Source organism: Phoenix dactylifera, unplaced genomic scaffold (assembly GCF_009389715.1).
Source record: "Phoenix dactylifera cultivar Barhee BC4 unplaced genomic scaffold, palm_55x_up_171113_PBpolish2nd_filt_p 000342F, whole genome shotgun sequence".
NCBI lineage: Eukaryota > Viridiplantae > Streptophyta > Magnoliopsida > Arecales > Arecaceae > Phoenix > Phoenix dactylifera.
This window is the reverse complement of record NW_024067802.1, coordinates 68,032-94,205: the sequence shown is the minus strand read 5'-3', so window position 1 is coordinate 94,205 and position 26,174 is coordinate 68,032. Positions and strand designations below refer to the sequence as shown.

General features: G+C 38.5%; 1 protein-coding gene and 2 long non-coding RNA genes across 4 annotated transcripts; all 3 read left to right on the top strand.

Annotated features, from left to right (window-relative positions):
- Positions 1 to 3,019: 3,019 nt before the first annotated feature.
- LOC120105679 lies at positions 3,020 to 3,595 on the top strand. Its single transcript, XR_005508018.1, has 2 exons — positions 3,020 to 3,425; positions 3,534 to 3,595. It is a non-coding gene; the product is annotated as an uncharacterized LOC120105679 (long non-coding RNA).
- Positions 3,596 to 6,474: 2,879 nt separating this feature from the next.
- LOC120105676 lies at positions 6,475 to 7,379 on the top strand. Its single transcript, XR_005508015.1, has 3 exons — positions 6,475 to 6,517; positions 6,606 to 7,191; positions 7,294 to 7,379. It is a non-coding gene; the product is annotated as an uncharacterized LOC120105676 (long non-coding RNA).
- Positions 7,380 to 8,665: 1,286 nt separating this feature from the next.
- LOC103697860 (myosin-binding protein 1-like) lies at positions 8,666 to 21,028 on the top strand. Of its 2 annotated transcripts, XM_039118352.1 has the most exons (5): positions 8,669 to 8,899; positions 9,028 to 10,268; positions 10,381 to 11,177; positions 11,265 to 11,908; positions 20,646 to 21,028. In XM_039118352.1, exons 2-4 carry the CDS (start codon positions 9,176 to 9,178, stop codon positions 11,883 to 11,885), a joined length of 2,511 nt encoding a protein of 836 aa, XP_038974280.1. In that variant the 5' UTR covers positions 8,669 to 8,899; positions 9,028 to 9,175; the 3' UTR covers positions 11,886 to 11,908; positions 20,646 to 21,028. The 2 variants fall into 2 exon arrangements, with proteins under 2 accessions (XP_038974279.1, XP_038974280.1); XM_039118351.1 differs by having other exon boundaries at positions 8,666 to 8,899; positions 10,381 to 11,908.
- Positions 21,029 to 26,174: the final 5,146 nt, after the last annotated feature.

Sequence of the window (26,174 nt, the reverse complement as noted above, 5' to 3'; positions counted from 1 at the left end):
TGAAATGGAAAGTAGGGACTTCTCGATTTCTGGGTCTTCTCTGGAAAGTACTGAAGATTTGAGGACAGTAGGAGAGCCTTGAAAGTGAAGGAAGTGCTTGTCGGATGGAGTTGAATGCACCTATTCCTTCTTTTGCTTGTATTTACTCTTTAGAACTCTTGGTAGGTGGAAATTTTCTTTTACTTGAATGGAATAGCTCTCTTGTTGTCTACTACTGTTTACTCTGGCTATTTAAACAGTCTCTTTTGAAAAATAGCCGTTAGACATTGATTTGTGGCCGTTCTGCATAGTCTACATCTCCTGACAATGTATCCGTTGGGATCGGAGTCGACTCGCTCGATCTGGAGTCGACTCGGCTGTTGCTAGAGTCGACTCATGCTTTACTGGAGACGACTCGCCCACTGTTCAGAATTTGAATTAAAGTGACATCCCAATCTGGAGTCGACTCGGTTCAACCCTGGAGTCGACTCGCCAAGATCTGGAGATGACTCGCTATTTTGGAGATGGCTCGTTCTCAGGATTTCAGAAATATATTTTTCTGCATCTCTCTCTCGAGTCGACTCGGATCCTCTTGGAGTCGACTCGGTTCTCAGAGCCCGAAAAATCGATCCTCTGTCTGTTGATTTGAGTTGCCTCGAAGTCGACTCGCACTTTGCTGGAGTCGACTCGGCTGACTTGGGGTCGACTTCCGAATTCTCGGAGTCGACTCGTTCACAGGGTCACTGAGTTTGGTTTTCTACCTTTCAGTCCGCTTTCCTCTGAGAGTCGACTCTGGCATGTTTAGGAGTCGACTCGCCAAACGTTGGAGTCGACTCGCATCCTTCTGGAGTCGACTCGGTAATAGGGTCTAGAAAACACTTCTCTATCTTTCTGTCTGTTACTTCTTGGAGTCGACTCGGAACCGTCGGAAGTCGACTCGGCAAGCATCGGAGTCGACTCGAAGCCTTCTTGAGTCGACTCGATGACAGGGTCTGAAGTTCATCTTTCTGTCCTTCTGTCTGTTCTCAGTTGGAGTCGACTCGTAGTGTACCGGAGTCGACTCGAGCTTGTGCCAGAACCTCTGAAACACTTAGAGTCGACTCGTAATCTTCCGGAGTCGACTCGAGATTCAGACTTTGGCTTAATTGAGTTCAACACTTAGCCAAAATTCTTTGAACCAAAGTTCGATGCTCTTAAAGATAAATTCACATATATTTGCCTGAAACACTAGATTGAATTCATTAGTACAACATGAAATATACTCAAATGCTTTGAGCTCATCAAAATCAAATAGGAGTATAATCAATCACTCCACATAAGGGCATGATTCATGGGAGAAATATACATGCTATTATTATAATAGTCAGGCGTGCACTCGAACTACTCCGTAATGGGCTCTGGCCTTTGCTTATATATTGCATTTCCTGAGCCCTCCAGATAAGTTCTCTTTGGATTCTTTTACACTATCTCTTTGCCACTATCAGGCCTCCTATTTATTGATAGTCGTGTTTGACTAAGGCATTGAAAGGTCCTCTGCCAGATATGCTCCAGTGGATGGACTCTTTGTCTTTGTTGTCTTAGGTAAAATCCAGCGTTGGAGCAACGGTTTGAGCAACACCTCCACCTTCCAATGCTAACTCGAAGATGCATGACGTCAGAGTGATCACTATCCAAGTGCGGCTACCATCTTACCATTACTGTGGAGGTGTGCAATAACTCCTAGGCGACCTTTTTGATTTATACGGCAAACAAGCTGAGCATTCCAGCGATCCTGTTAGCTTGGCACTTTGATTGGGTCGATTCCCAACAACAACAATTACCATGAGGAGGAGATAGATAAAAAATGGTTTTGAGTAATCTTGTTATTATCGATCAAAGAAAGAAAAGAAAAGATTAATAAAATATATTTAAGCAACTCAAAATACAACTAAAAAATGTCTCTGAGCCTATTTTCTCATTGTTCTTTTCGAATAGGTACGAAGAAGTGCGCCATTGAATGAACCAAAGTGACTTGAGCAAAGCACCTGAGTAAATTTTTGATTGATTTTTCTGAGTTACAATAGCATTGCTCAATTTTCATTATCATGGTATATATGCAAGTGTTCATTTATCCTAAGAGAAGCATCAACATAGAAATTATATACATACATGCATCACTAGTTGTTATATAGCAACAAATTAAAAAATATTAAATATAAAAGAATAAAAATATTGGAGCATCAAAAAAAATATTTATTCAAAAAGTAGTTTAAGGGGTTGTTCATTGGATAAGATTGGAAAGTCTCTCTCTATTGATATAAGAGATCTTAATTGGATCCCACCTTTTGTTTGTGTCATCTTACTTTCTTACGAGTTCGGGTTGTATCTTCTGTATGAAAGAATGATTAATCTTTTTTTTTTTTGAAAGAATGATTAATCTTTTTTTTTGCCATGTTATGGATCACACCTTATTCAGCTCTTAAAGCACTCTAAACTTTTATTTCATTCATCTACACAAATCTTAAAGTGGACATTGTATGATCCAATAGTTGAAGTCACAAAAGAAGGTGATTCAGCGAAAAATACAACCCGAACTCTTTCTCCCTCTCTTTATCTCTCTTTTTTGATGAGCATCTTCATTCTCCGTTCAATCTGATGGAGGGATCACAGCCTTCCAAGCTTCTACCGCGTGGGCCACGCACGTACAAGGGCATAGTTTCACTCTATCAACGGTCAACCAACACCTTAAGCGGAGCGGGACATATTTATAAATTTGAATTTTTTCAAATACTTTCCCTTTTCCCTTCTCAATGCCACGGCTTGGAGATAAAAAAAAATTAAATTCCTTCTATCCACGTTCTCCTCCTAGGGGCCACCCTGACCTCTCCCGGGTGTCTCGGATAAGGCTGCAAATGGGTCGGGTCGACCCGGGACCCGACCCGACCCGACCCGCTTTAGACCCGACCCGACCCGAATTTTAGGACCCGCGGGGCCGGGTCGGGTCCTAAATTTAGATCCGATCTATTTTTCGGGTCGGGTCGGGTCCACCCAATCTTGATCCGGGACCCGACCCGACCCGTTACTATATAAAGGCTTAAAGCTAAATCCCTAAATCCCTTCGGCCTTCCTCTCTTTTCGATCCCGTATTTCCGTGTGGCCGACGGCCGTGCCCTAGATCTCGATCGCCTTCCAGCCTTCCTCTCCTTTTCGATCCCGTGCGGCTGTGCCCACTGCCCAGCAGCCCAGGTGCCCTGGATCTTGAGCGCCTTCCTCTCTTTTTCGATCCCGTGCGATCGTGCCCAGGTGCCCCGTGCCCTAGATCTTGAGCTGCGGCGGCGGAGAAGAGTAGACCGCTTCCGTGTGGCCGTGCCCGACTTCCGGCTCTCCAGTCTCCAGTCCGCGGATCTCCCCCTTGGCCTCTCCCCATTCTTCAGCGTCCCAAGGACCTTGCTGTACGCCTGTACCAGGTGCTAGTCGCCTTTGTCCTCTATATTTTTCATCCTGATATCTTGCAAATCGTTTCCAAAATATTTTGCTAATGCTATTCTTGTTCTATTATGATAATGGATAAGTAGATCTTGAGCTGCGGCGGCGGAGAAGAGAAGACAGCTTCTGTGCCCGGTGCGGCGGTGCCCTAGATCTCCCGACTTCCGGCTCCCCATTCCGCGGATCTCCCTCTCCCCATTCTTCGTCGTCCCAAGGTATGTCCCTCCTATGTATTTTTTTTAGCATAGGCCGGGAGGAGGTTCCGGCGAGGGGGGCTTGTCTTGTAACAGGGCAACGAGGCTGGACTTGATGTTGGGACTTGGGACCGAACTAGTGCAGCAGCGCTGAATATGGGATTATCTCAAGAAAACAGTACGAGTATCTTTGAGGAAAGATAATGATTTATTGATTTAATTGAAAGAATCAGGATGACTGTTAGTCTGTTACTGCATGGGCTGGCCGAATATCATTTTGGTTCTCACCTGGTCTTCATTTTTATGTGCACTATATTTTAAGTTTCTTAGTGCTTTAGTAATCATATTTACCTCCATTTTATAACTATTTAAAAGATGCTTTAGTTATATGAAGTACGCTTTAGTTATATGAAGTCTGTAGTGTCACTTTGTCAGTAATTTTGAATAGTTAACTACATGACATGGCATTTACTTCAGCTTTTAGGAATACTGAAATGTTGTTCATAGCTTAAATTTTGTAAATAAACTGATCATGATTTTTTTATGCATGCAATAACATGATAGACATTATAAAGCTTAGATTATATGCATCTATAAAGTTGCATTTTATGCTCATACATTTTTATTGATTTCTATGCAAAATAGGTTAATGTCTACGACGGATAGCAATGAAAATATGGCTGAAGTTTCAAGTGTACTTCGTTGTGGTAGTTCTCAAGCTATAGAGCCTTCTAATACAGATAGCTCTAAAACGAACAAAAGAAAGAGATCGGAGATATGGAATCACTATTGTGAGGTACAAAACCAAAAGGACAAGGCTAAATGTAATTATTGTCGTTTTATTTTTTCAGCTGATCCAAAAAATGGGACAAGTCATCTTCACAAGCATACAAATATTTGTAAGGCAAAAAAATTTCATGATAAGAAACAGAAAATATTAATAGGCACTGTGACTTCGAAAGATGGTGTTCCGTTGAACGAATTAGTTCCCTATTCATTTGATCAGGAAAGAAGTCGTGAGGACCTTGCAAGGATGGTAATTCTACAAGAGATGCCATTTACAACAGTTGAACATCCAGCCTTTCAGATGTTTATTAGGAACCTTAGACCAGAATTTCATATTGTTTCAAGGACAACATTGTCTTCTGATTGCTTTAAAACTTATGAAAAGAAAAAACGAGACTTGAAGATTTGTTCAAGACGAACTGTGGAAGAATCAGCTTAACATCGGACATGTGGACATCAAATCAAACATTGGGATATATGTGTCTGACTGCACATTACATCACTAATGATTGGAAACTGAAAAAGCATATTATCAATTTTAAGTTGGTTCCTTCACCACACACAGGCTTAGTCATTAGTGATGCTATAGCTAACTGTATTTTATCTTGGAATATTGAGAAAAGGTTGGGTTCAATCACTCTTGATAATTTGTCAGCAAATACAGTTGTAGCAACAGAACTTCAAAAACAATTTAGAAAAGATTTACTTTTGGATGGTAAATTCTTTCATGTGCGTTGTTGTGCACATATTCTTAATTTGATTGTGAAGGATGGGTTGAAGGTAGTGGAGGGTGCTATTCATAGGATCCGTGAGGCTGTTAAATATATAAAATCATCTCAAGGAAGGTTGGAATTGTTTATGGGAATTGTGAAATAGTTCAAGATGAATGGTAAGAAAAGGATATGCATAGATGTACCTACTCGTTGGAATTCTACATATCTCATGTTAAATGATGCTATAGAATTCAAGGATGTATTTATGCGACTTGTGGCCCGGGATCCTAATTTTGATAATGCGCCAACTGAGGAAGATTGGTCTCAAGGCATTATTATTTGTAACTTCTTAAAGGTTTTTCATCTTATAACTGAAGTTTTTTCACAAACAAAAAATCCAACTGCAAATTTGTATTTCTATGAAATTTGGAGAATCAATATGCTCTTGATTGAAGAATCTAGAAGTCAGAATGCAATTGTGATGATGATGGCTTTAAAGATGCAAGAAAAATTTGACAAGTATTGGAAGGAATGCTCTCACATTCTTGCTGTAGGGGTTGTTCTTGATCCAAGACATAAGATGAATCTTATTATTTATTGCTTTCAGACAATCCATGGTAATGGTGATCGTGCTTCATTTGAGATCAACAAAGTGCGTGAAGTTCTTCAAACTTTTTATGATAATTATGCAATTTTATATGGCACAAATGTCTCTCTGTTCAAGTGGATGAGAGGGTGTCTACATCCCAAGGTGGAAGACATGAGAATCGTTTTATGCATGGCTATAAAGAACTCATCCACGGAGTACAAGTTACCCAACCATCGAAGTCAGAATTAGAGACCTATTTGGAAGAGAAGGTATTTTACGATCTCTAATTTGGATGCTTACATTAAATTATTAGTCAATAATTCTAATAAAAATGACTTGCTATTTAATTTTTTGGAGCAGGTTCATCCATTAGAAGATCAAAATTTTGATATTCTACAGTATTGGAAATTCAATGAATCTAAATATCCAATATTGTCTAGGATGGTACGTGATATCTTGGCAATTCCCGTTTCTACCGTTGCATCTGAGTCTGCCTTCAGCACTGCTGGCAGGGTTTTGGATGATTTTCGTAGCAGTCTATCTCCGAATACGGTTGAGGTATTGATATGCGCACAAGATTGGCTTCGAGATAGCTTGCCTCATCTTGCAGGTTCAATTTCTACAACATTCATAAATTTTATCATGTACCAGCTGTACTAGTGCTTAGAAACTTTGAGATTTTTAATTTCGTATTTTTTTCATTTGTAGATATTCCACCTTCTCATACAAAATACAAGGTTGAAGATTATGAAACTGTTGTTGATATTAATACCGATGATTAGCTTATGCTGGTAAGTAGTAACAATCATCTTCATTATTATATTGACATTTGAATTCTCTAATTTGCATCATCTCACGTTGCTTCTTTGAGTTATGCAGGATGGTGGTAATCTATCTTAACTGATGTTCTTGATTGTTTCTGCCGTGCGGGTGATCCTTTAGCTGTGGTCGAATGGATGAAGAAAATTGTGGTTCATTATACATGTTCTTAGTTATGTAATTCTAAAATTCACTGAATATGATGTTGATGCTATGATGCATCCTTTTTGGATTGTCATATGGGGTTGAATTTTGCTTTGAAAAATTCTGTGAAAAATTGGTTCAACTTTTGAGCTTCATCCTTCTACATGAATATCTTCTGCTTTCCCTTTTTGTACTATGTCAGCTCTTCGTCAGCTCTTTTAAATATTGTTTCTTTTTGAGCACTCTCCTTCTTTGCTATTCTTCATGCAGGTCTAGTTTTTAATGAACCCTAGTTTTTTCATTTTACTAGGATGATTGATGACACATTGACACCACTAACACATTGTCTCAGTCACCAGATTTTGCCCCCCTGTATTTCCAGGTTTTGGATGCTTATGAAGATGAGTATGGAGGAATCATCATCGAATCAGAGAGATTGCCTTGGAATGCAAATGTCTTTGCTTCTGCCCTGCGAGCATCTCTTTCCCAGTGGAAAGTTGAGGTATTTGAAAGCACTAAATCATCAATCTATACACCAGCATCTATACAATCTATTTCACTTTATTTTGGGTTTTGATGATCTGAAACCATGGTCTTTAACTAGACTTGCTTCTACAATGCACAAAATATCTTCAATTTCCAATGAATGTCATGTGGTGGCTTCATTTTATATCTGCAGCCCGGTCAATAGTGGCTGTGGTTGAGCATATAAGTTGAAAATTAATGTCATGAAAGCGAGGCAAAGCTTTACTCTTTTAACAAGCTTGCACCTTAGTTGCAATGGATACAGCAGATTGTCAAGTAGACTCCAGTTCATGAAAGGTTTCTGAAACATGATAAGAAAACTGCCGATCTTGTTGGTAATGAGAAGCTGAAGGCTAGTGCCAGTGTTAGACATCTTGTTCTTCCCTGTACGCGTCAAGCAAGAGTACAACTTATTCCAGATATTATTCACTGTTATAGCTGGTTTGTAGCTTTTATCGGTCTTATTTTTATTGTTTTCCTTTTCTGCACTAAATTTTCTAAATGTTTTCTATGTCAAAATTTCCTTGCTCAGTGGAGGCCGTACCATTATTTTTACTGAGACAAAAGAATCTGCATCTGAACTTGCTGGATCATTACCTGGGTCGAGGGCTTTGCATGGAGATATAGTGCAAGCTCAACGGGAAGTAAGTAGTAATGATGATATTAAAATTATGCTTCACCTGGAGTGGGAGCGGTGTTTGATTTGCCTGCTGATGATGTGAATGCATTCGTTGAAGTTATGTTGAATGTACCATTTAGAAATTATCCGGTCTGTGTTTTAATTGTGCCTTAGTTTATTTAGTGTTTCTGTATTCGGGTGCCAATACACGAACTATTGTCTAAGTTCGGTGTTGGTGATTGTCAGAAATGTCAATCCCGGTATATACATTGTTCTGGTAAACTGGCAAAGAATTATGTTGTTCAACTACTAGACCTCAACAAATGAATTATTAGGATGCTAAGACAATTTACAATTCAGATTTTGTCATTGTTAATAAAGATACTGTCTACATCTGGAGCTTGGATATGGCTAGTGCAAGATATTGGCAATGCATAGCATCCCCCATCTAATGTTTGCTTTTTTCTACTGCTCCGTATTGGTTGCATGTGTGAATAGGCTTGGCTTGCAGAAAACAATTGTTTAACTTTGCTTGCTCTGGGGTTAAAACTTGTTCATCTCATGGACCCGATCGGATCCGGATCCGACCCGACCCGAATGACCCGACGGGGTCGGCATCGACCCGACCCGACCCGACCCGAATTTCAACCAGGTCGGGTCTGGGTCCAAAATTAGGACCCGAACAAAAAACCGGGTCGGGTCGGGGTCACTCAGGACCCGACCCGACCCGACCTATTTGCAGCCCTAGTCTCGGATAACAAAAAGAAAAATACAGAGAGAGAGAGAGAGAGAGAGAGAGAGAGGGGGAGGGAGCTCAGGGAGGGAATTACAGTTGCTATTTTTAGACAACATGAGGGACCGGAGAGCTCGGTTTCCTCCACCAGGTGTGCTTCCAATTTTAGAAAAGAAAGAGAGAGCCAGGAGTTGGGCCATTTAAAAGATGGAGCTCGAGAAAGAGGCGGGGTCTCAAGGAGGACGGAGTTAGCGGTCATTCATCGTGGAGGGCTGTTTTCTCTCTCCTCCTCCTCCTCTCTCTCGCCGCAGTACTATTCAAACAAAAAAAAAGGTGCGGTCTTACTCCAAGTATTTTCAAATAGTTTTTTTATCATTGCTTTTTTATAGTTGTACAATTGATTCTTGCTTTTCTTTGATCAACTTGAATGAATAATTGTTTCTTGGCCTCTGAATCATCAGGTGGAAGACTTGATTTCATTGCGAGCTGCATTTTCTTTCTCCCATTCCATTCTCTCTGTATATTTTGACTTGATTTTGCAAATTTAGGAGGCTTTTTGGTTCTTCTTTTACCATTCAAATCGCATGGTTTCCGGATTTTAAATTCGCCATGGCCGCAAGGACCAGTTTCCAATTGCCGAGGGATTTCTTCTCCGCTTTGTCTTCGGCCTTCTACGAATGGTGTTTGATCATTGTCCTGTATATCAATGCCTTGTTGTCGCTCCTCGCAACCAAGTTTGCTCGCTTTTGCAATTTGCCAGCGCCATGTCTTCTATGTTCAAGGCTCGACCACATTCTCGGCAATGATAATCCGGGGTTCTACAGGGATCTATTTTGCCATGGCCACAAGGTGGAGATTTCCTCATTGGCTTATTGCTGTGGTCACCAAAAGCTTGCCAGCTTCCATGAAATGTGTGAGAATTGTCTCAATTCATGCCTGGAGGCCTATGGGGAGAATGTCCAACCAAAACTTGTTTCTTCTGTTGACGGTGATGGCTCACGGAACAAGTCCTATGAAGATTTGGTGAAAGTCCCATTGTTAAAGAAGGATCTCGAATGCATGAGGCAATGCTCATGTTGCTCGCAGCCATTCAGGAATCAATTGTATGCACATTGGTCGATTCAGAGCAAAGTCATAGGAGCTGATGTTGCTGAAATTGGCAGGAAGGGATATGGTCATGTAATTCATCAAGAAGGATTGAAAAAAATAAGCGAAGAGTCCTCAAGGTTGTTGGCTGGTTATAATCCAGCAAATCATGGCTATGATCGATTGTCTCATATTGGATACAGTGAGCTCAAGATTACCTCTGACTCCGAGTCGGAGGTCCCATTCTCAGATGATGATGACGGAAATGTTCAGGTTTGTGGAACTGAAGATCTCAAGGAGGAAATTTTGGCTCGATGCCGTCAAATGCCGCCAAGAATCATCAAATCCAAAGGTGCATCTAACTTTGTTTCAGATGATATGGTTCCTGAGAAGCTGATCCAACCGAATCCTATTATCCCTGAGCCTTCTCTTTCAGATGCGCAGACAAAAACTAAAGCGCGTGGCTCTTGTGATGAGTCATCTACAGGATCCACTGATTCTAGTGGGCATGGTCTGGAGGAAATTAATTGGAGCCAAGTCAATATGATGACAGATCCAATCACATCATCCGAAACCATATCAGAACAAGTCTCGATCAATGTTTCAAAAGAAAAATGTAAGATATTATCATCTTGGTTTCTTTTGTTAATTGTTTTTGCATCCATCTATTTTTATATTTGCTCTTCTTTATACAAAATTAACCCTTATTTAATCTTGTTGTTTGCCAGCTAACTTCATGGAAATTGGTGACACCGAATGTGTTTCTGCTGGTTCAAATGCGGAGTTTATCAAGGTACCGAGTTCAACTTGTAAGACAAGCCCAACTACCAATGACACTGGTTCGTCTGCACACTTGCGAGTTGCTCGAGCTAATAGTTTCAAGAGTGTTCTTGGTAATAAAGGAGGCCTGCTTTCTCCCAGAGTTTCTGAAATAGTCGCAGGGAAGGATTCTTCTAGAGCTCATGATGAACTGAAATCACGACTCTCACAAATGTCTTCTTCTCTGGGGTTTGAGTTCTCCCCAAATGATATTAATTCCAGTCCTAGAGTATCTGATGCTTCTAGCTCAGCTGGAATGCAGAATATTGCTAAGAGGATTTCCATTGAGAGAAATAATTCATGGATAGAGCCGTATGATATAAGTCTTGTTAGTGAAATAGAAGGAGAAACTTCAATTGATCGCTTTAAGCGGCAGGTTGAGATGGATAGGAAGTCCATGAGTCTTCTCTACAAAGAATTGGAAGAAGAAAGAAGTGCTTCAGCAATTGCAGCACAAGAAACGATGGCCATGATTAATAGGTTGCAGGAAGAGAAGGCAACAATGCAGATGGAGGCTTTGCAATATCTAAGAGAGATGGAAGAGCAGGCTGAGTATGACCAAGAAGCAATCCAAAAGCTAAATGAGTTGCTAACGGAGAGGGAGAAAGAAATACTAGATCTGGAAGCGGAGGTAGAAAGCTACAGAAAGCAGTTTGGAGATGAACCATTGGAAGAAAAAGTTCTAGAACCATTGGGTGGCTCGGAGGTAAGAGAAAATAAGTCTACTTCCACAAGGCACCATATGATATTTAGAGATTGCAATAATTCTAACCAGAGTCATATGATGTCCCAGGACCTGGCTGGTACAGGAGTTGTAAAGGATCCATTGCTGGGTTTTGAAGATGAGAAGGCTAATCTTTTAGAATGCTTAGGGAGGTTGGAGAAAAAGCTTCGTCAGTTTCCTCAAAATGGAGATAATGAAGATGAATCCAGACATAGAGCAAAGGACGATGGCCAATCTGATAAAAAAGATGAGCTTAAGATTGACAAAACGAACAATGAACAAGGGCATAGACTGTTACAAGATGATGCAGCCAGAAATGGTCGGCATTCTGAGGCTCCATTAGGGGCCAAGGAGATGGAACACCATCATATGAATGATGATAGTTCAGAAAATGGTCAGATGGAAGAGGAGATTTCATCAAAGAATGAGTCATCTTTATGTAGGGATTATACGGAAAATGGAATATGTTTGAATCCTGATAAAAATAGTCATATAGCCTCTCTTGAAGATGAAGTTTCAGACCTGAACAAGAGGGTGGCAGCACTTGAAGGAGATCAAAAATTCCTTGAGCACACAATCAATTCACTGAGAAATGGAAATGATGGAGTACAACTTGTTCAGGAGATAGCCTGTCACCTACGAGAGTTACGAAGGCTTGGGATCAAACAGAGAGAGCGGGCTGTTGCTTAAGCTTCCATTGCCTTAACTAAGTGGTAATAATTTAATCGAGAGACTCTTACTGTTCATTTCTTTACATTCTTTCAAGATACTTATATTTGTTATTTTGCATTTGCAAGATGCCCAAAAAATTATTCAATGTTTTAGTTCTCCAAATAAGAATTCTAAGAAATAATGTTGAATTATGTATGTACATTCTCCTTATTCCATGTCAGATTACCTCTTATTTATAATTTTTAGTACATCATAATCTTACATGCAAACATTGATTTCGAATGAAATATTTTGACTCTTTTTCTATGTCAATTCAACCATATGCAAGGAAAACTTAGTGTATCTCATAATAGCATTGAGAAGAGTGATATGACATCAATGCCCTGTTTGTTTTGCCACCTATGGCATGACACCCAAATCATTGCATATTTCTGCTTCCTTTTACATATCAATCTTCCTTTGTGTTATCAAATTGTCAACCCTCTGTCTTATTTTATTTTTTGTCTTTTATATATTAGTTTGAGTTGCATAAGTGTTAGGACTCAGGACCTCACCTAAAAGAGATAGCCAGAAGTTATTATTTAAGGTCCTGGCCTTGCTTAAGTACTTAAGACTTTCTTAATGAACACTTGATGTAGGACCAAATCCAAACGTACATTGGTCCTTGCAGTTAGCACCCTAGAGTTATTTAATACTGTTCATTCTTGTTCATTTTATCTCCCTTAAAAAATATAATCTTTTGGAAAACTAAATTCCTAGTGCGGGTAGGACACAGAAGCAGTTGAGCACTTTATGATTCTTTGGTCAGTTAGGATCCATGAAGACTTCCTTGGTTTCAAAAGTTTTTAGGCTTTCTAATTTCTTTAAGCTTGGTTCTTTAGATAGCTTTAGATGTTGTATATGAATAGGATTGGTGTCAAAATGTCCTGTTTTACTTGTTTCATGATTGGGATTCCATTGGAATTTGAATTATCTAAAACATTTAGGATATATTGGTTGGTGGGAGGTGGACTCTGAAATGGGAATGGGAATGTGTGACTCTCACTCGAGCCATTTGGTTGGGGGGAGTCCCATTCTCATTCCCATTCCTGGGGGAATGAGAATGCCCTAATCCTCCGAAACCTAATCCCGGTTTTCCCTTAGTATTCAAATCTCATTCCACCAAGTTTACTTAAAAAATTGATTTTTCAAAAATACTTCTATGTTTAATTGATTTTCCAAAAATCCTATTGAGCCATTATGATTCTAGTTCCAATCACGGACCAAAAGCATCAAGGAATATAGCCATTCTGATTCCCATTCCAGTTCATTCCGATTCCGATTCCGGTCGTGAACCAAATGCACTCTTAATTTTATTCTTTTTTCACTTGTAATTTTATTCTTTTTGCCTGTTAAGAATCTTCTAGGAAAGAGCTACTCAAGCTGATTTTGAGTATATTACCAAAGGAAAAAGAACTGATGTCGGGTCCATATAGGAGCTATTACTTATCTCCTGAGGAGAAAACATAGGATCTTCCTTGTTCAATCCCTTACTTGTCTCCTTAGGGAAGGACTTCTTTCCTGAGTTTTTTATTTCTGAAGATACAAGGAATCTCCAAGGACCTTTAAGGGATTCTCCATTTGTCTATTGCATATTTCAATTTTTATTGCAATAAAGAGAAAATTTTCTTGTTCTTCTTGTTGCAGTAGCTCATGCTTTCAATTATGGAATTTTCTACGTAGGTGTTATAGCCGCATAGTGAAGTGGTGTGACTCCACAATAAACATTCTTTCCTATCTTCTCTCACTTTAACTTCTTTCCTATCTTTTCTCACTTTAACTTCTTTCTTTCTCTCTCTTGCTCTCTAATCCTTGTGAACTTATTTCTTTTCTGCATTAATCTTAATCCATCCCAACCATGAAAACCTCTTGAACTTCAATCTCTCCCGTCACTTTTTGCAACACTTTCATAACATGCACAACCTTCGTGGTTGAAAATTGATGAGAACTGTGACATTTCAAGGTTTTCAAATTACAATATGACTTAAATGTTCGATAAATGGCATTAAATCCCCGATTAAACCTTAGTTTCCTTTCCTTAGGTCAAATCTTGTTGGCAATATCAATCTTAGTCCAATATGCCAACCTGCAGATTTCAATAGCATTGCAATCTCAAGTTCAGCAGAAAATTCTAGCAAATAAAATTTTTGTTCCTATCTTGCACCATTTTATATCTCAGGACTTATGCCTTCCTGCACCTAATTTGGTGCTAAAGTTTCATCTTCTGGGTTATCCTATATTAGTTTTACTCATCCTTTCTCGTCTACTAGGGCTGTTACTGGTAACTGGATCAATCAGCTAACAAATTCATGTCACAATCAGATTCCCCTGGTTAGATTCGTCTATATGGCTTGTGAGGTGGACTAGTTGTCATGTATTATCTTGAAAATTCATTCACAAGTTGGAATGACTTAAGGTCAAGTCTATATCTGATGTATAGGAACCTGAGATGACTTGGATTGGATACTATGTTGCCTTTTACTAGCTCCTACTTTGAATCACACTCCTGTTCTGCGACTTATGTAATACACATTATGTAAATACATATATACAAACATACATACATATATAGATAGTTAAAGGGAGGGATGGAGGAAGAGAGGAGGCATGCGAGAGGAGCAATTAGGATCCTAAACAAGCATTGGAGGGTTACCATGGCTGATGACTATTGTTAAAGAGGAGAGGAGATAGCCGTTAAATTTCAGCATAGTATTTGTGAAAGCAAATGTCCATATATAATTTAAACCAATTTTAAAAAAAATCTATTTCAACCAAATACAGATATTGGTTATGTTTTCAATATAGATTTTAATGCAAATATATACATACTGTTTTAAGTTTACTCAAGTTTTGATACAAATATCATTATTACTGATGTGATTCTGAATGCATGCTCACTGCCATAATTAATTTATGTCACTTGGATTTGAGAATTCGTATGGTCATGCTTCTTGATGCATGTCCATATACATGCACAATTTATATATGCACATCAAGATTTAATCACGATTAGATTCATGGATCATTTCCCTTTCCTTTTAGCTCTATCCATTCTTTTTTGAATCAGCAGACTGTCTTTAGCCAAAAGTTTAATCAGGGATGATTATGTGCTATGAAAATTATCCATATTCACTTTTGCCAAATAGGAATATGATTTTATTGTATTGCAAATATGAATAGGAATACATGCATGTCTGGTTCCTATCCACTCAGTTTACATCTCTTAGGCTGTTAGTCTATAAAAATACTGATATTGGATACAGAAATTCTTGCCGACAAAAAGAGAGCGAAAATAAACTTTAGGATCTTAGATATCTTATAGTAACTCATAATCTATATGTAACAAGATAAAAAGGAGAAGAGATTGGAAATTGCAGCCTGTTCATACAGAGAAGAAAGCAAAAAAGGAAAAAGTAGAAGAGCGAGGAGAAACGAATTCAACATTTCATTCGATATTCCAAATCTATGTATGAGACATTGAATCCACATATGCAAAGACACCTAAATTACTTAAGGAATTGATTTCAAGGACTTTATGAATTTTAAAATAATTAATAACCAAAATAGGAGTTTATAGTTTGTGAATCTCATAATAGGCCCCTTATTGATATCAGGTCTCAGTCTCTACCTTTTTCTTTTTCACTTTTTTCACCCTTAAATTTTCCCAACCTACTTTACTTTTGACTTCTAATTCAGTAAATCTAGACAATTAAGCATAACTTATAACCTTTCCACTTTTCACTGTTTTCATGTATCTAAAAGTAAATATAAGAAATCTGTAACTTAACTTCCATTATTTTTCATATTTTCATTTTATATTTTTAACAGCTATCTCTCGTGTTTAGTTTGTTTATTATTTTTTTTAATTTCTTTTCTTATATACTTCAAGTTGCATGTTGATCAAATTAGGCATGATCAGACGTTACCTTGAAATACTACCGGGCTAACAAAATCATCTCCAAAGTGGTGTTTGTTAGCAATCTCTTTAGAGTTTTGCAATATCTGTTAAAATTTAATCCTTAATGCATTTGAATTCTCACTTTTCTTTCTATTAGTTCTTTATCACTTTTGTGATCTTATACCTTAAGGCATGACTTTTGAAAAATTTTCATTCCATGTTCAAAATTATGAAGGATGTATGCCATCTTCCCTGGAGTTTTGGTTGTGACAAGAGTTCAGGCTTGAACTTTGAACGTGTAAACATGCTTCTTGCTCTTTCTGTGCAATAGTGATCATACAGAAGGAGATCTAGAAAGGAAGTTTCTTACGTGTGTCCTCCAATGGTGCAATCTTGAATACAAGTTCCCCTTATATTGCTAATATTGCACAGGATCATATTGCTGCTTCCTGTATGTTCCAGAATTTGTTTCATTCTGCCGTCCTGTGACTGTTCCTTTAAAGATAGGGTCAACCTTGGAACAAAAGAGTTTAAGTGAGAGCACTGGACAATAATTCTCTCTGAAAATGGAATTAATTTAGCAGTTAATTGACTTTTGCCCTTCTTTTTGTGAAAAGATGGAAAGGTGATATATTAACGGTTTAGTCAATTAGCCTCATAATGTTGATTACAATATTGGAGTCAAAGGAGAATATAATATTTTCTTTGTTACGTCATAGTTTCTTGACAGTATCTAAGTTTTGAAACTGTTCATTATTTGGAACCATTGAAGAAGTTTGAGAATCTGATGGCTATTCGCATGAAGTCTGCAGAAAAGGCATCTATTAGTTGTACCATGTGATAGCTAATCTTTGTTACAGCAAGCTAATTCTATTAGTTTGTTGCAACTTTTAGTGCTATGTAAAAAGTACTAAGCTTCTTTCAGCCAATTCCTTCCCATTGCATTAAGGAGTATGGCAAAAATCAAAAGCATATAAGGAACAGGAAAAACTATTCGATGTCATATTCCTGAGTTCCAGAATCTTCCCCCTTTCCCACTAGCAACTAACCATTACATGTTGTAGAAAGAAAGTTACAGGACATGACAGTGTTCATGCGCATGGGCAGCCTCTCTTCCACTTTGTAGACTTTCTTTTAAAGTGTTCGAAGTGGTGGGTCTTCTGGATGTGGAACTGCAGGCATGTGCAACACATCATGCTCATGCTATTATCGATCAAGTTATATATGAAATTGTACTAGGGCATGGAAATGCATATAGATTGTCTCAGTCTGTTCCTACTTACCTCTTTATTTATGATACTTGGCCAATAAATCTTCTGCAGTTGAAGTGTCCGGTTCTCCTTGAGTTAAATGATATTTAATAATGGGTGAGCCGTCTGTAGGTCTCCTCATAGATAATTTCATCAGCATCACTCCTTACCCTCCTTTTTTTTTCATGTCCCATTGACTTTTTTCTTCCTCTTCTATTCTTGTGCTTACAGGTAAGTCAAATAAAACATGCCCTCTTACACTATATATGGGCAAGGAAAAATTCAATATATTTAACAGTCTAGCTTAGCAACGTTTTTCGCTCCAACCATGTTTCTATATGTTCTGAACTTGGAAAACTAATTTACTCTAATCAGATTTCTCATGTCCACCATGCATCTTGCTTAATTTCATACCACACCTTATATCTTTAAGGATCTGTGACAGGGAAATCTATTGATTTCCATGCATGTCAAGACTGTAGTATATAGAGGTAAGCAATTGTTGTTCTTTCATTGTCTATAATACAAGTCTGACCCATCTGCTGTTTGATGGCAAGCTCATTTTGGTCATCCTGCCCTAAATTTCTTACAACAATTATCATCTATTTAGGATTTTCTTAAGACGATTCTTGTTTTCAGGTAAATTGTGTCACATCCAAACAACAATATGTGAATTTCAGCCATGTCTCTCTCTGCCCATTGTTGTTCTGTTATCTCTCAATGCTTTCACTCTTTTCATAGGGACATCTTCATTCTGGCTGTTAGATCCTGGCAAGAAATTGTTTTGATCTCTCTGGGAATTTTGGGCATTTGTTGAACTTAGACAAAATTTATTGTGGAGCCCTAGAACACTTGTTAGCTTAAATACCATGACATCCTTTCTTCTTTGGATATGTTATGTCAGCAAGATGGTTATGTGATCATCAGGAAATGGTGTAAATGACAGGAAGCATCCCACAAATTTGAGATGACATTAATTTTATGTAAATCTATTTGATTGGACAGTCCTCTAGATTTGTGGTCCTCTTCAGATTTGCTGGTGCACTCTTTTGTTGGTAAACTAAATTTTATTTCATATTACTGTAGTGAATCTGTTCTTGACTATGTCTTTGAGTGTATTAGTCATTATCATTATAACCCAATTCTAGGTACTTAAGGCTCTCTTATCATGCCATCTTCTTTAGGGTTATTGATTTTTGATGACTTTCCCCTTACTTTAACCCTATTTTGTTTAAAAAATAGTGCTTTCATTCAGTCCATGGATTTGTTCATTGTTTTTGTATTTTTAAATTTGCTCCTCACATATCGGTCCTCTTGTCATGTCTTTGCATCACTTGATTTCCAGTACTGTCACTTTTGTGTTCTTAAGATCTTAGTTTGAGCTAATTTCTTCTCTTAGGGGATGCTATGAGTATTTTAAATGCTCCCGGCAGTTTTCGTTTACCCTTAGCATCTTTAGCTATGGCCAAGGTCCATCTTTGTGCATTGTCAAATAAATATCTTGAGCATGAATTAAATTTTTCAAACTAGCTATTATTTTAATATTTAGTATTCAGAACTTTTTTCAGCCATTATTGTGTATATGAAGAAATAGAGATACAAGGCATTAAAACAATGTCACAGGCAGTACATGGTCATACAATTTGAAGCTCCTTAAAACATGCATACCTGAAAAATTAAGCAACTTTTGAAGGGAAAGATTCCAATACCTAGTATATTGGTTTGCTGAGCAATAAATTATTTGTTTTTTTGGTTGGTTTTGGGTTCGACTATGGGGTGTAAAATTGAATAACTTTTGCTTGGTGTGCCAAAATGACTATCTCACACCGTAAATTCTCTTTAAAGTTGGTGTCTAGAAATAATGTCATGTGAATGTTGAAGAATACCTTGATTCTACTCGGTATACATTAGGGACATGTGCATAATGCATCCTTCTAGTCTACAATCCATATATAATTTTTGTGGTGGTTTTTTCATCCTTAATAATGTCAACTATGGTCTGTTGAATGTTTTTATCACTACCTTATCATTGTTGCTGAGACCACATCAAGTTTAATAATCACATGATTTTTAATCTAGCTTGTAATGTGACTTTTTGCCATCATGTTCCTGAATTTTGACAACTGAGTTATCAATTATCTAATAAGGGCCTGTTTGGATGAGTGGGCTGAAAATCGTATAAGATTTGTGAGTTGGACCAGTACAACCAGCAAGATCATAGAATTACAGATTAGGCTAGGCCTAGCCTACTCCAAAGCTATTTTTGGGTATTTATGAATATATGTCTAGTTTAGCCTGTATTCCTATGATTTTGCTAGTTGTACTGACCAAACCCATGAATCCTATAGGATTTTCAGCCGAATCATCCAAACAGGACCTCAATTTGAACAAAGTTGTCTCCGCAGCAACATGTTAAAAGTTTGCCATAAAGAATGATGATTCTTCTTGCATTTTCACAGATTTGAGATTGATTTTATGTAATATTTAACATAGCAATATTAAAATATACTTGAAACAAATCTGTTATTCTATAGAAGTTCTCAACAAACATATTGGCATGGAATCTAAATATTCTCAAAGTTACTATTTTAGTTTTTTCACATTGATGAATACAATTATCTCGAACCTTAAGGTACAAGTTTATACTCTGATGCTTTTGGTTAGGAACCATCGAGAGAAAGATATAACCACGTATGTATTTCCAAACTTTAGGTTGGAATCAGAATAACATAAGGAATGCAATTCCTACATTTTCTTTTTTTCTTCATTATGAAAATGTCTGAGTCTAACTAATGTCAACATTTTGATACATGCTGAGAAAACTATGTCATATCATATTGGCCAATATGTTACAAAAAGTGATACTGATTGATATGTCAATATGTACATCTTAAGGCAGATGTTTACCTATCCTATTCTTTATTATATAACTAACCCTTGTGAATGGCTGGTTAACAAATATCAAGTCTCTGCAGCTGCTGAGTTGTGCACTGATGCTATCAACTTTGTGCCATGGGCTATAATAGACCTTTCTGCATGAGTTTCTCAACAGTTTTACTCTCCATTGCTTTAACTCCTCGATTCGTTACTTAAAAGATGTCTAGTTTGGGAAGAGGCTTCCCAAAGGGTTTTCTTATTTTCTCATGCTTGAGAAAATTTTATATGATTTTTCTTCTACCAATGATTTGGGAGAAATAGTTGATTTTGAGTTTAAATAAATAACTTACTTGTTTAGTTCACATAGACCTACTCTATATAGAAGCCCACCGTGGTCATGAAAGCACATCTAATACCTGCTCGATAATTGCATGACTTGTTGACATCATATAGCAAAACTTCCGAGCATGTGATCATGGTGTCTGTCCATTGAGAAAATAATAGTCTACAAACAGTCTTGGCCGCTGCATTTTGATTATAAGTTTGTTAATATACATCGAGCTTAAGCTGGTAGCCTCCCTTCCCTCAGTTTTATCATCTCTAAAGCATGCAGCTCTTTAGCTTTCTTAGTTATCGTATCTCTTGATTCTTTTTCTGTATTGGCATACAGAAGGTGACATAATTTATATTTCTTGTGATATTACATTATTTCAGATTCTCCCTTCAATGTGAATCTGCCAATTCTGTTCAGCTTGTCAATTAGGCTTGGTTAACCACAACAAGGTGCACAGTCTTCATTGCATTATAATTCGTAAATGTTAATGAGGATAGTGTTGGATAGAGCGATAGCTACTTGAGCCTTATCGAACAAGGAATGCTGCTTCGAGTTCTTTTTCATATTTTTCAGTCTGGAGTTTCTTATCTTAAATGGCTTTGTAACTTATTATCTTCCACTTTTTCAAAGGACTGACTACAGTGGTGAGGGTTATGATTGGCTTTTACATTATGAATGGTGAAATGTAAAATGTACTTAATGTAACATTGCTGCTACTTCATCATTATAAAGATTGGGTCTCATAGCCTGTTAGCCGATTTTCTGTATTTCTTAGCAGATTCAAACTCACTTGATGACATTAATTTATTCTTTATTTATTTTTAAACAAAGAAGAGCTCAAACTATGCAGTGATTCTCTCTCTCACACCCAGCAACAGGTTAGCAGGAATTACAATCATATCAGCACTCACATGGTTATACTCTGCCCTGGGATCTGTGGTCTTGAGGAAGCTCTGCAAACAAGCGCATTGTGTTGTGTTCTTTCGTCACACCAGTCCCATGGCATTAGATAAAACTTTTGTAGGTTCTTATTCTGAAATGAAAGATTCAAGAGCAATAATGTGCTCATTGTCACAAAATTGCTTGCCAATGGTGTGGGCCATGCAATATAGCTTAGTGAGCTCAAAATAACATTGCCATGGTTCCATATCCAGCATCAGTGAGAGATCAGAGCATATTTGGTTGCTTTTTTGTCTCTTAGGAGATTGGCTACGTCCAGTGCTAGTGACAAATTGATGAGTAGGGTTGCTATTGGCTCGGCCAAGTCCAGGTATTGCCGAACCAGGACATGACCTGCTAGAGAGATGGGGTCTGGATTAGAAACCATTCTCTAGCCATCCACAAATCGAGTCAAGTTGTGTTCAGGCTGGATTAGGTCGGGATTGGGATGCATAGAGATGGGATCTAGATCCGGGTCTGGCTGGAATGGATTAGTACTGGTTCAATGCCTTGAGCTGATTCCCTTACTTATTCTACTCTTTTCATGCCCTTGAAATTAGTCACTAATGATATCAACCCAAAATATAACTGACAAATTTTATAGGAAAAGTGAGGAGCATAAGCATAAAACTTTACTGATCAGGTCAGGCCCATGAAAAGAAGAATTGATCGCATATCTTGTGTATAACTTTGGATCCATCTCTGTACCTATTAAACAAAAACGAGAGAGAAAACTCAACCACTCTTCAAAATTCAAAAAAACTAGAAAAAAAAAAATTGACTCTTCATAATTATTTTCAGAAGTCATGTGACACTCAATTTCTATGCACAAAAAAGAAAAAAAAAATGGCTTTCCGAAGTTGTGCAAAAAAAGAACGTAAAAAAATTCTACTTATTATTTTTTCTGAGAATTGAAAAAAAATCTTCTTATTTATTTGCACACACGAAAATTTCGATCTTGAGTTTACTGCCGCAATAATTGAAGATAGTGGGAGACAAAAATAAAGGAAACTCGCCTTTATTTCTTCCTGTAGTTGAAGTTCCGGTCTATACCACGGTGATTGAAGCGATTGGAAAGGTCAGTATCCCGTCTCTATTCTTTTATTTTATTTTTTAAGTTCTTATTAGTCTTCTAAATATAAAATTATATTTTCGTTTTTATTATTAACTGGTCTACCTATCATTCTTGTGTCCCACACTAAGCAATATGGGCCTTGATCATGTCTAGTTGTGCACAAATGTGCAGGTTATGGTGAGAGCTATACTGATGAGTTCCCAATCAACCGATTCAATCTATATAACAATTTTTTCAAAATTGTGGAATAGGAGGACATGAATTGACATAAAAGTATAAGTTGACTCAAATGTATGAAGAGATATTTAAGACCAGAAAGAAAGACTCCTATCAGTACTATTCACTATTTTTCCCTATTAGAGAATTTGCATTTCTGATTTAAATGGAGCATATTTGCGAGGATCTTAAGGGTATACTTGCATTCCAAGGAGTAATCAAATTTAACGTTACAAATGTCATAAGCTCACACTTTTCTTTTAAAGAGATGTAAATTAATAGCAACACAGTGACACATAAGTAGGGGGCTCAAAATACATTTATGGTGATGCAAGCTAAATATCATGAAAGACATGCCATACCAGGGTAAGATCAATTGATGTAGGTATATCATGGTCCCCAAACACTAGGGCAAGAATGGCTGTCTAGTGATCATCCAAGTTGTAACCCAACCTTTTTCCCTAGCTATCAATATATGCATACCTAGACAATGTTATATTGGCATTTCATTTACGCAAATCACGAAACCTACAAAGAGCAAAGTGGTCATACATTTGAGAGATTATACAAGAAGTAACAAGAAAAGAACAAGGGAGACAGCAGCATCACACACAATACTACAACAATTTGGATCCATGCCCTCATGAGCCTCCACAAACGGAAGTCTACCAAACGTGATCCACATGTCCTTGTGTGGTGGAAATGGCTTGCTACTATACACATCTCAATTTGCATGCAACCAAGATTCTTGGCAGTGCGCGGGCTGCATTGTAGAGTGCTATCCAATCTTTGATAGCTGCCATTAGGAGATGGATAGCTATCAAAAAATGCATGTTATATATGGCATAATACACGCTCCTAGACTGTCTTGTTTGATGGCCATCCATCTCCTGACGGCAGCCATCGAAGGCTGCATAGCATTCTATGGTGCAGCCCATGTACTGCAGAGGATCCATGCTCATTTGTATAATCTGTATACTCGTTGTAGTTTGACTATCACAACTCCATTCATCTCTGTAAGTCATAGAGATGGAACAAACAACAAAGCACACAGTTGAGAACTATGGTGACATGTCCTGCAATTAGTGCCAAGTGCATCCACATAAGCCCCAAGCATGGATTCCATCAGCGTATGCCGCATGAGGATGGCATCACCTCTGCATCAATAATTGCAACATAAATCATTCCATGGCGTGTGAAGGACCAAATCACATGAACATCAGAAGCAGGAAAAGGCAAATTACTTGGGGATGCATTGAACTAGACTTTTATATATACCTATACATGAAATTCCAAGTATTAGTGCAGGAGAGTTGAAGCATGCGAAGCATATAATTGCATCATTATATGAACTTTACTAAATATGAGAGTCATGACAATTTGGTTAATAATATCACGCCCAATGTCTCAAATGCCAGCCTATGGACAAATATTAGACCAAAAGATCATGCCCAAGTTAAAAACAATATTATTGTTATAGCCCGGTTCAAGCTTTGTCCACTTGACCAGCTTGACCCAAAGTTGACCCAGCCCCAGTCTCCGGAACAAAAAGAAAAGAAAAAAAACAAATTGGAACAGGAGATCGTGATATCCTAACTGAGTGGGCCGAACGGCCACCATTGAGGCACGACCGGCACGAAACCCTCAAGGCCAATGCTAATGGCTGATGGGCCACCATTGAGGTATGGCCAGCACGAAACCCTCAGGGCCGATGCTAACGGCCGACGGCCGTTAGAGGTTGTTGCAACTGATGAACAGCCAGCCGTTGCCACCATTCAATTGAGCTCATCCCCTCTCCCACAGCTTCTATATAAACCAGTCCCCTTTAAATAATCCCTCACCACTCACCTCCCCACCTCTTTCCTCCTTTCTCTTTTCTTTTTAGTGGCCAGCGTACCACCTCAACCAAGCACCGCTGCCCAAAGCCCTCTATTCTACCTCTAGTTTGGGTACCCTGTTCGGAGAACTATCGCTCCTTATCTTGCTAGGTTCTATCGAAAATTGCCATCGCTGACCGTGAGTTGTCTTCTGCATCCCTAGCTGGTGAGTCCCCATCCCCTGTCGAAAGCTTCCTCATGTCATGTGGGAATGCCCCTTTTCTTTTCTTTCCTTATTTTGGGTGAGCATGACTTTTCCCATCGGCCGTCGCTAGTTGCTCTTTGTTGCCGCCAACGCCGTTGGCTGCCACCTTGCCCGACCACCATGGTCAGCCACCAACTACCTCCTTCCTCATCTGTTTTCCCCAGAAAGAAGAAGAAGAAAGAAGAAAAGAAGAAGAGGAGGAGAGAGAGAACCTATTTCTCTCTCTTTCTCTCTTATTTTCTCTCTCTTCTCTGCTCTCTAATCTCCTTATTTCTATCTCTAAAAGACCGGAGCCCCAGTAAGAGACTCCTAACTACCTATCCTATGCACCTCAAATTGACCCTGCAAAGCGACCCCGAACCGCCCCCAGTGCCCGAGCCATCTACTGAACCGATCACCCCGGCCCAATGAATGTTCCTGAAAGCACCATTGATGAATCTTGTTGAACGAACAGGCCTTGGTTGACTTCACACCCTATGATTCATTGAGTGAATTGTCTAGACCCAATGCACCTGAAACCACCATCCGCCCGGTCAAGTCTTCTTTATTATTTTAATTCTATTAAAGTCATCAAGTATAAATTAATTTCACTATTGATATTTTAAATAGATCTAATAGAGTCACCTAGCAAAGTTTGATAGTCTAAGACAAAAGATGTAAGTAAACTTTATACTCTTTACTAGTTTTAAAACTTATAAGTAGATCTTATACTCCTTATTTTTGATCAAAATTATTTTATTTTTTATGTATAATTTTTTTTTTGTAAAAATATGATGTTTTACTTGAAATTATGGATCAACATAGGTGTGGAGTGATCGATTAAAACCCCGTTTGATTTTGATGAGCTCAAAGCATTGGAGTATATCTTGTGATTACTAATGAATTCAATTGAGTGTTTCAGTGAAAATCCTGTCCAAGTGTCTCTAGACTTGGTTCATAGCATTTTGGATAAGTTAAGAAGTCTGCATGAACCAGTGTCTGAGATACGAGTCGACTCCCGAGTTTCACGAGTCGACTCCAAGCGTATCAAGGTCACTGGCACGAGCTCGAGTCGACTCCTGATCAGTACGAGTCGACTCCGACTGAAAACAGACAGAAGGACAGAAGAGCAGTTTTTCAGGTCTGAGATTCGAGTCGACTCCAGTGGAACGCGAGTCGACTCCCAGCGGTACACACAGAAAAAGTCAGAGAGCGTTTTATGGACTCTGAGATTCGAGTCGACTCCAGTGGAACGCGAGTCGACTCCCAGCGGTACACAAAGAAAAAGTCAGAGAGCGTTTTATGGACTCTGAGATTCGAGTCGACTCCCAGACAGCTCGAGTCGACTCCAAGACAAGCTTCACGTCAAAAGGCAGAAGACCAACTTTCGGAAACTGAGAGCCGAGTCGACTCCAAGGAAGTTCGAGTCGACTCCAAGACTGGATGAGCCAAAAGACAGAGAATCGGGAGTTCGGGCTCTGAGATTCGAGTCGACTCCCAGGACAGTCGAGTCGACTCGAGTGGACAAAATTCAAATTTGGATCCACGGACTACAGAGGATGAGCCGACTCCAAAATTGCCAGGTCAGCGCCAGAAGTTGGCGAGTCGACTCCGGGTC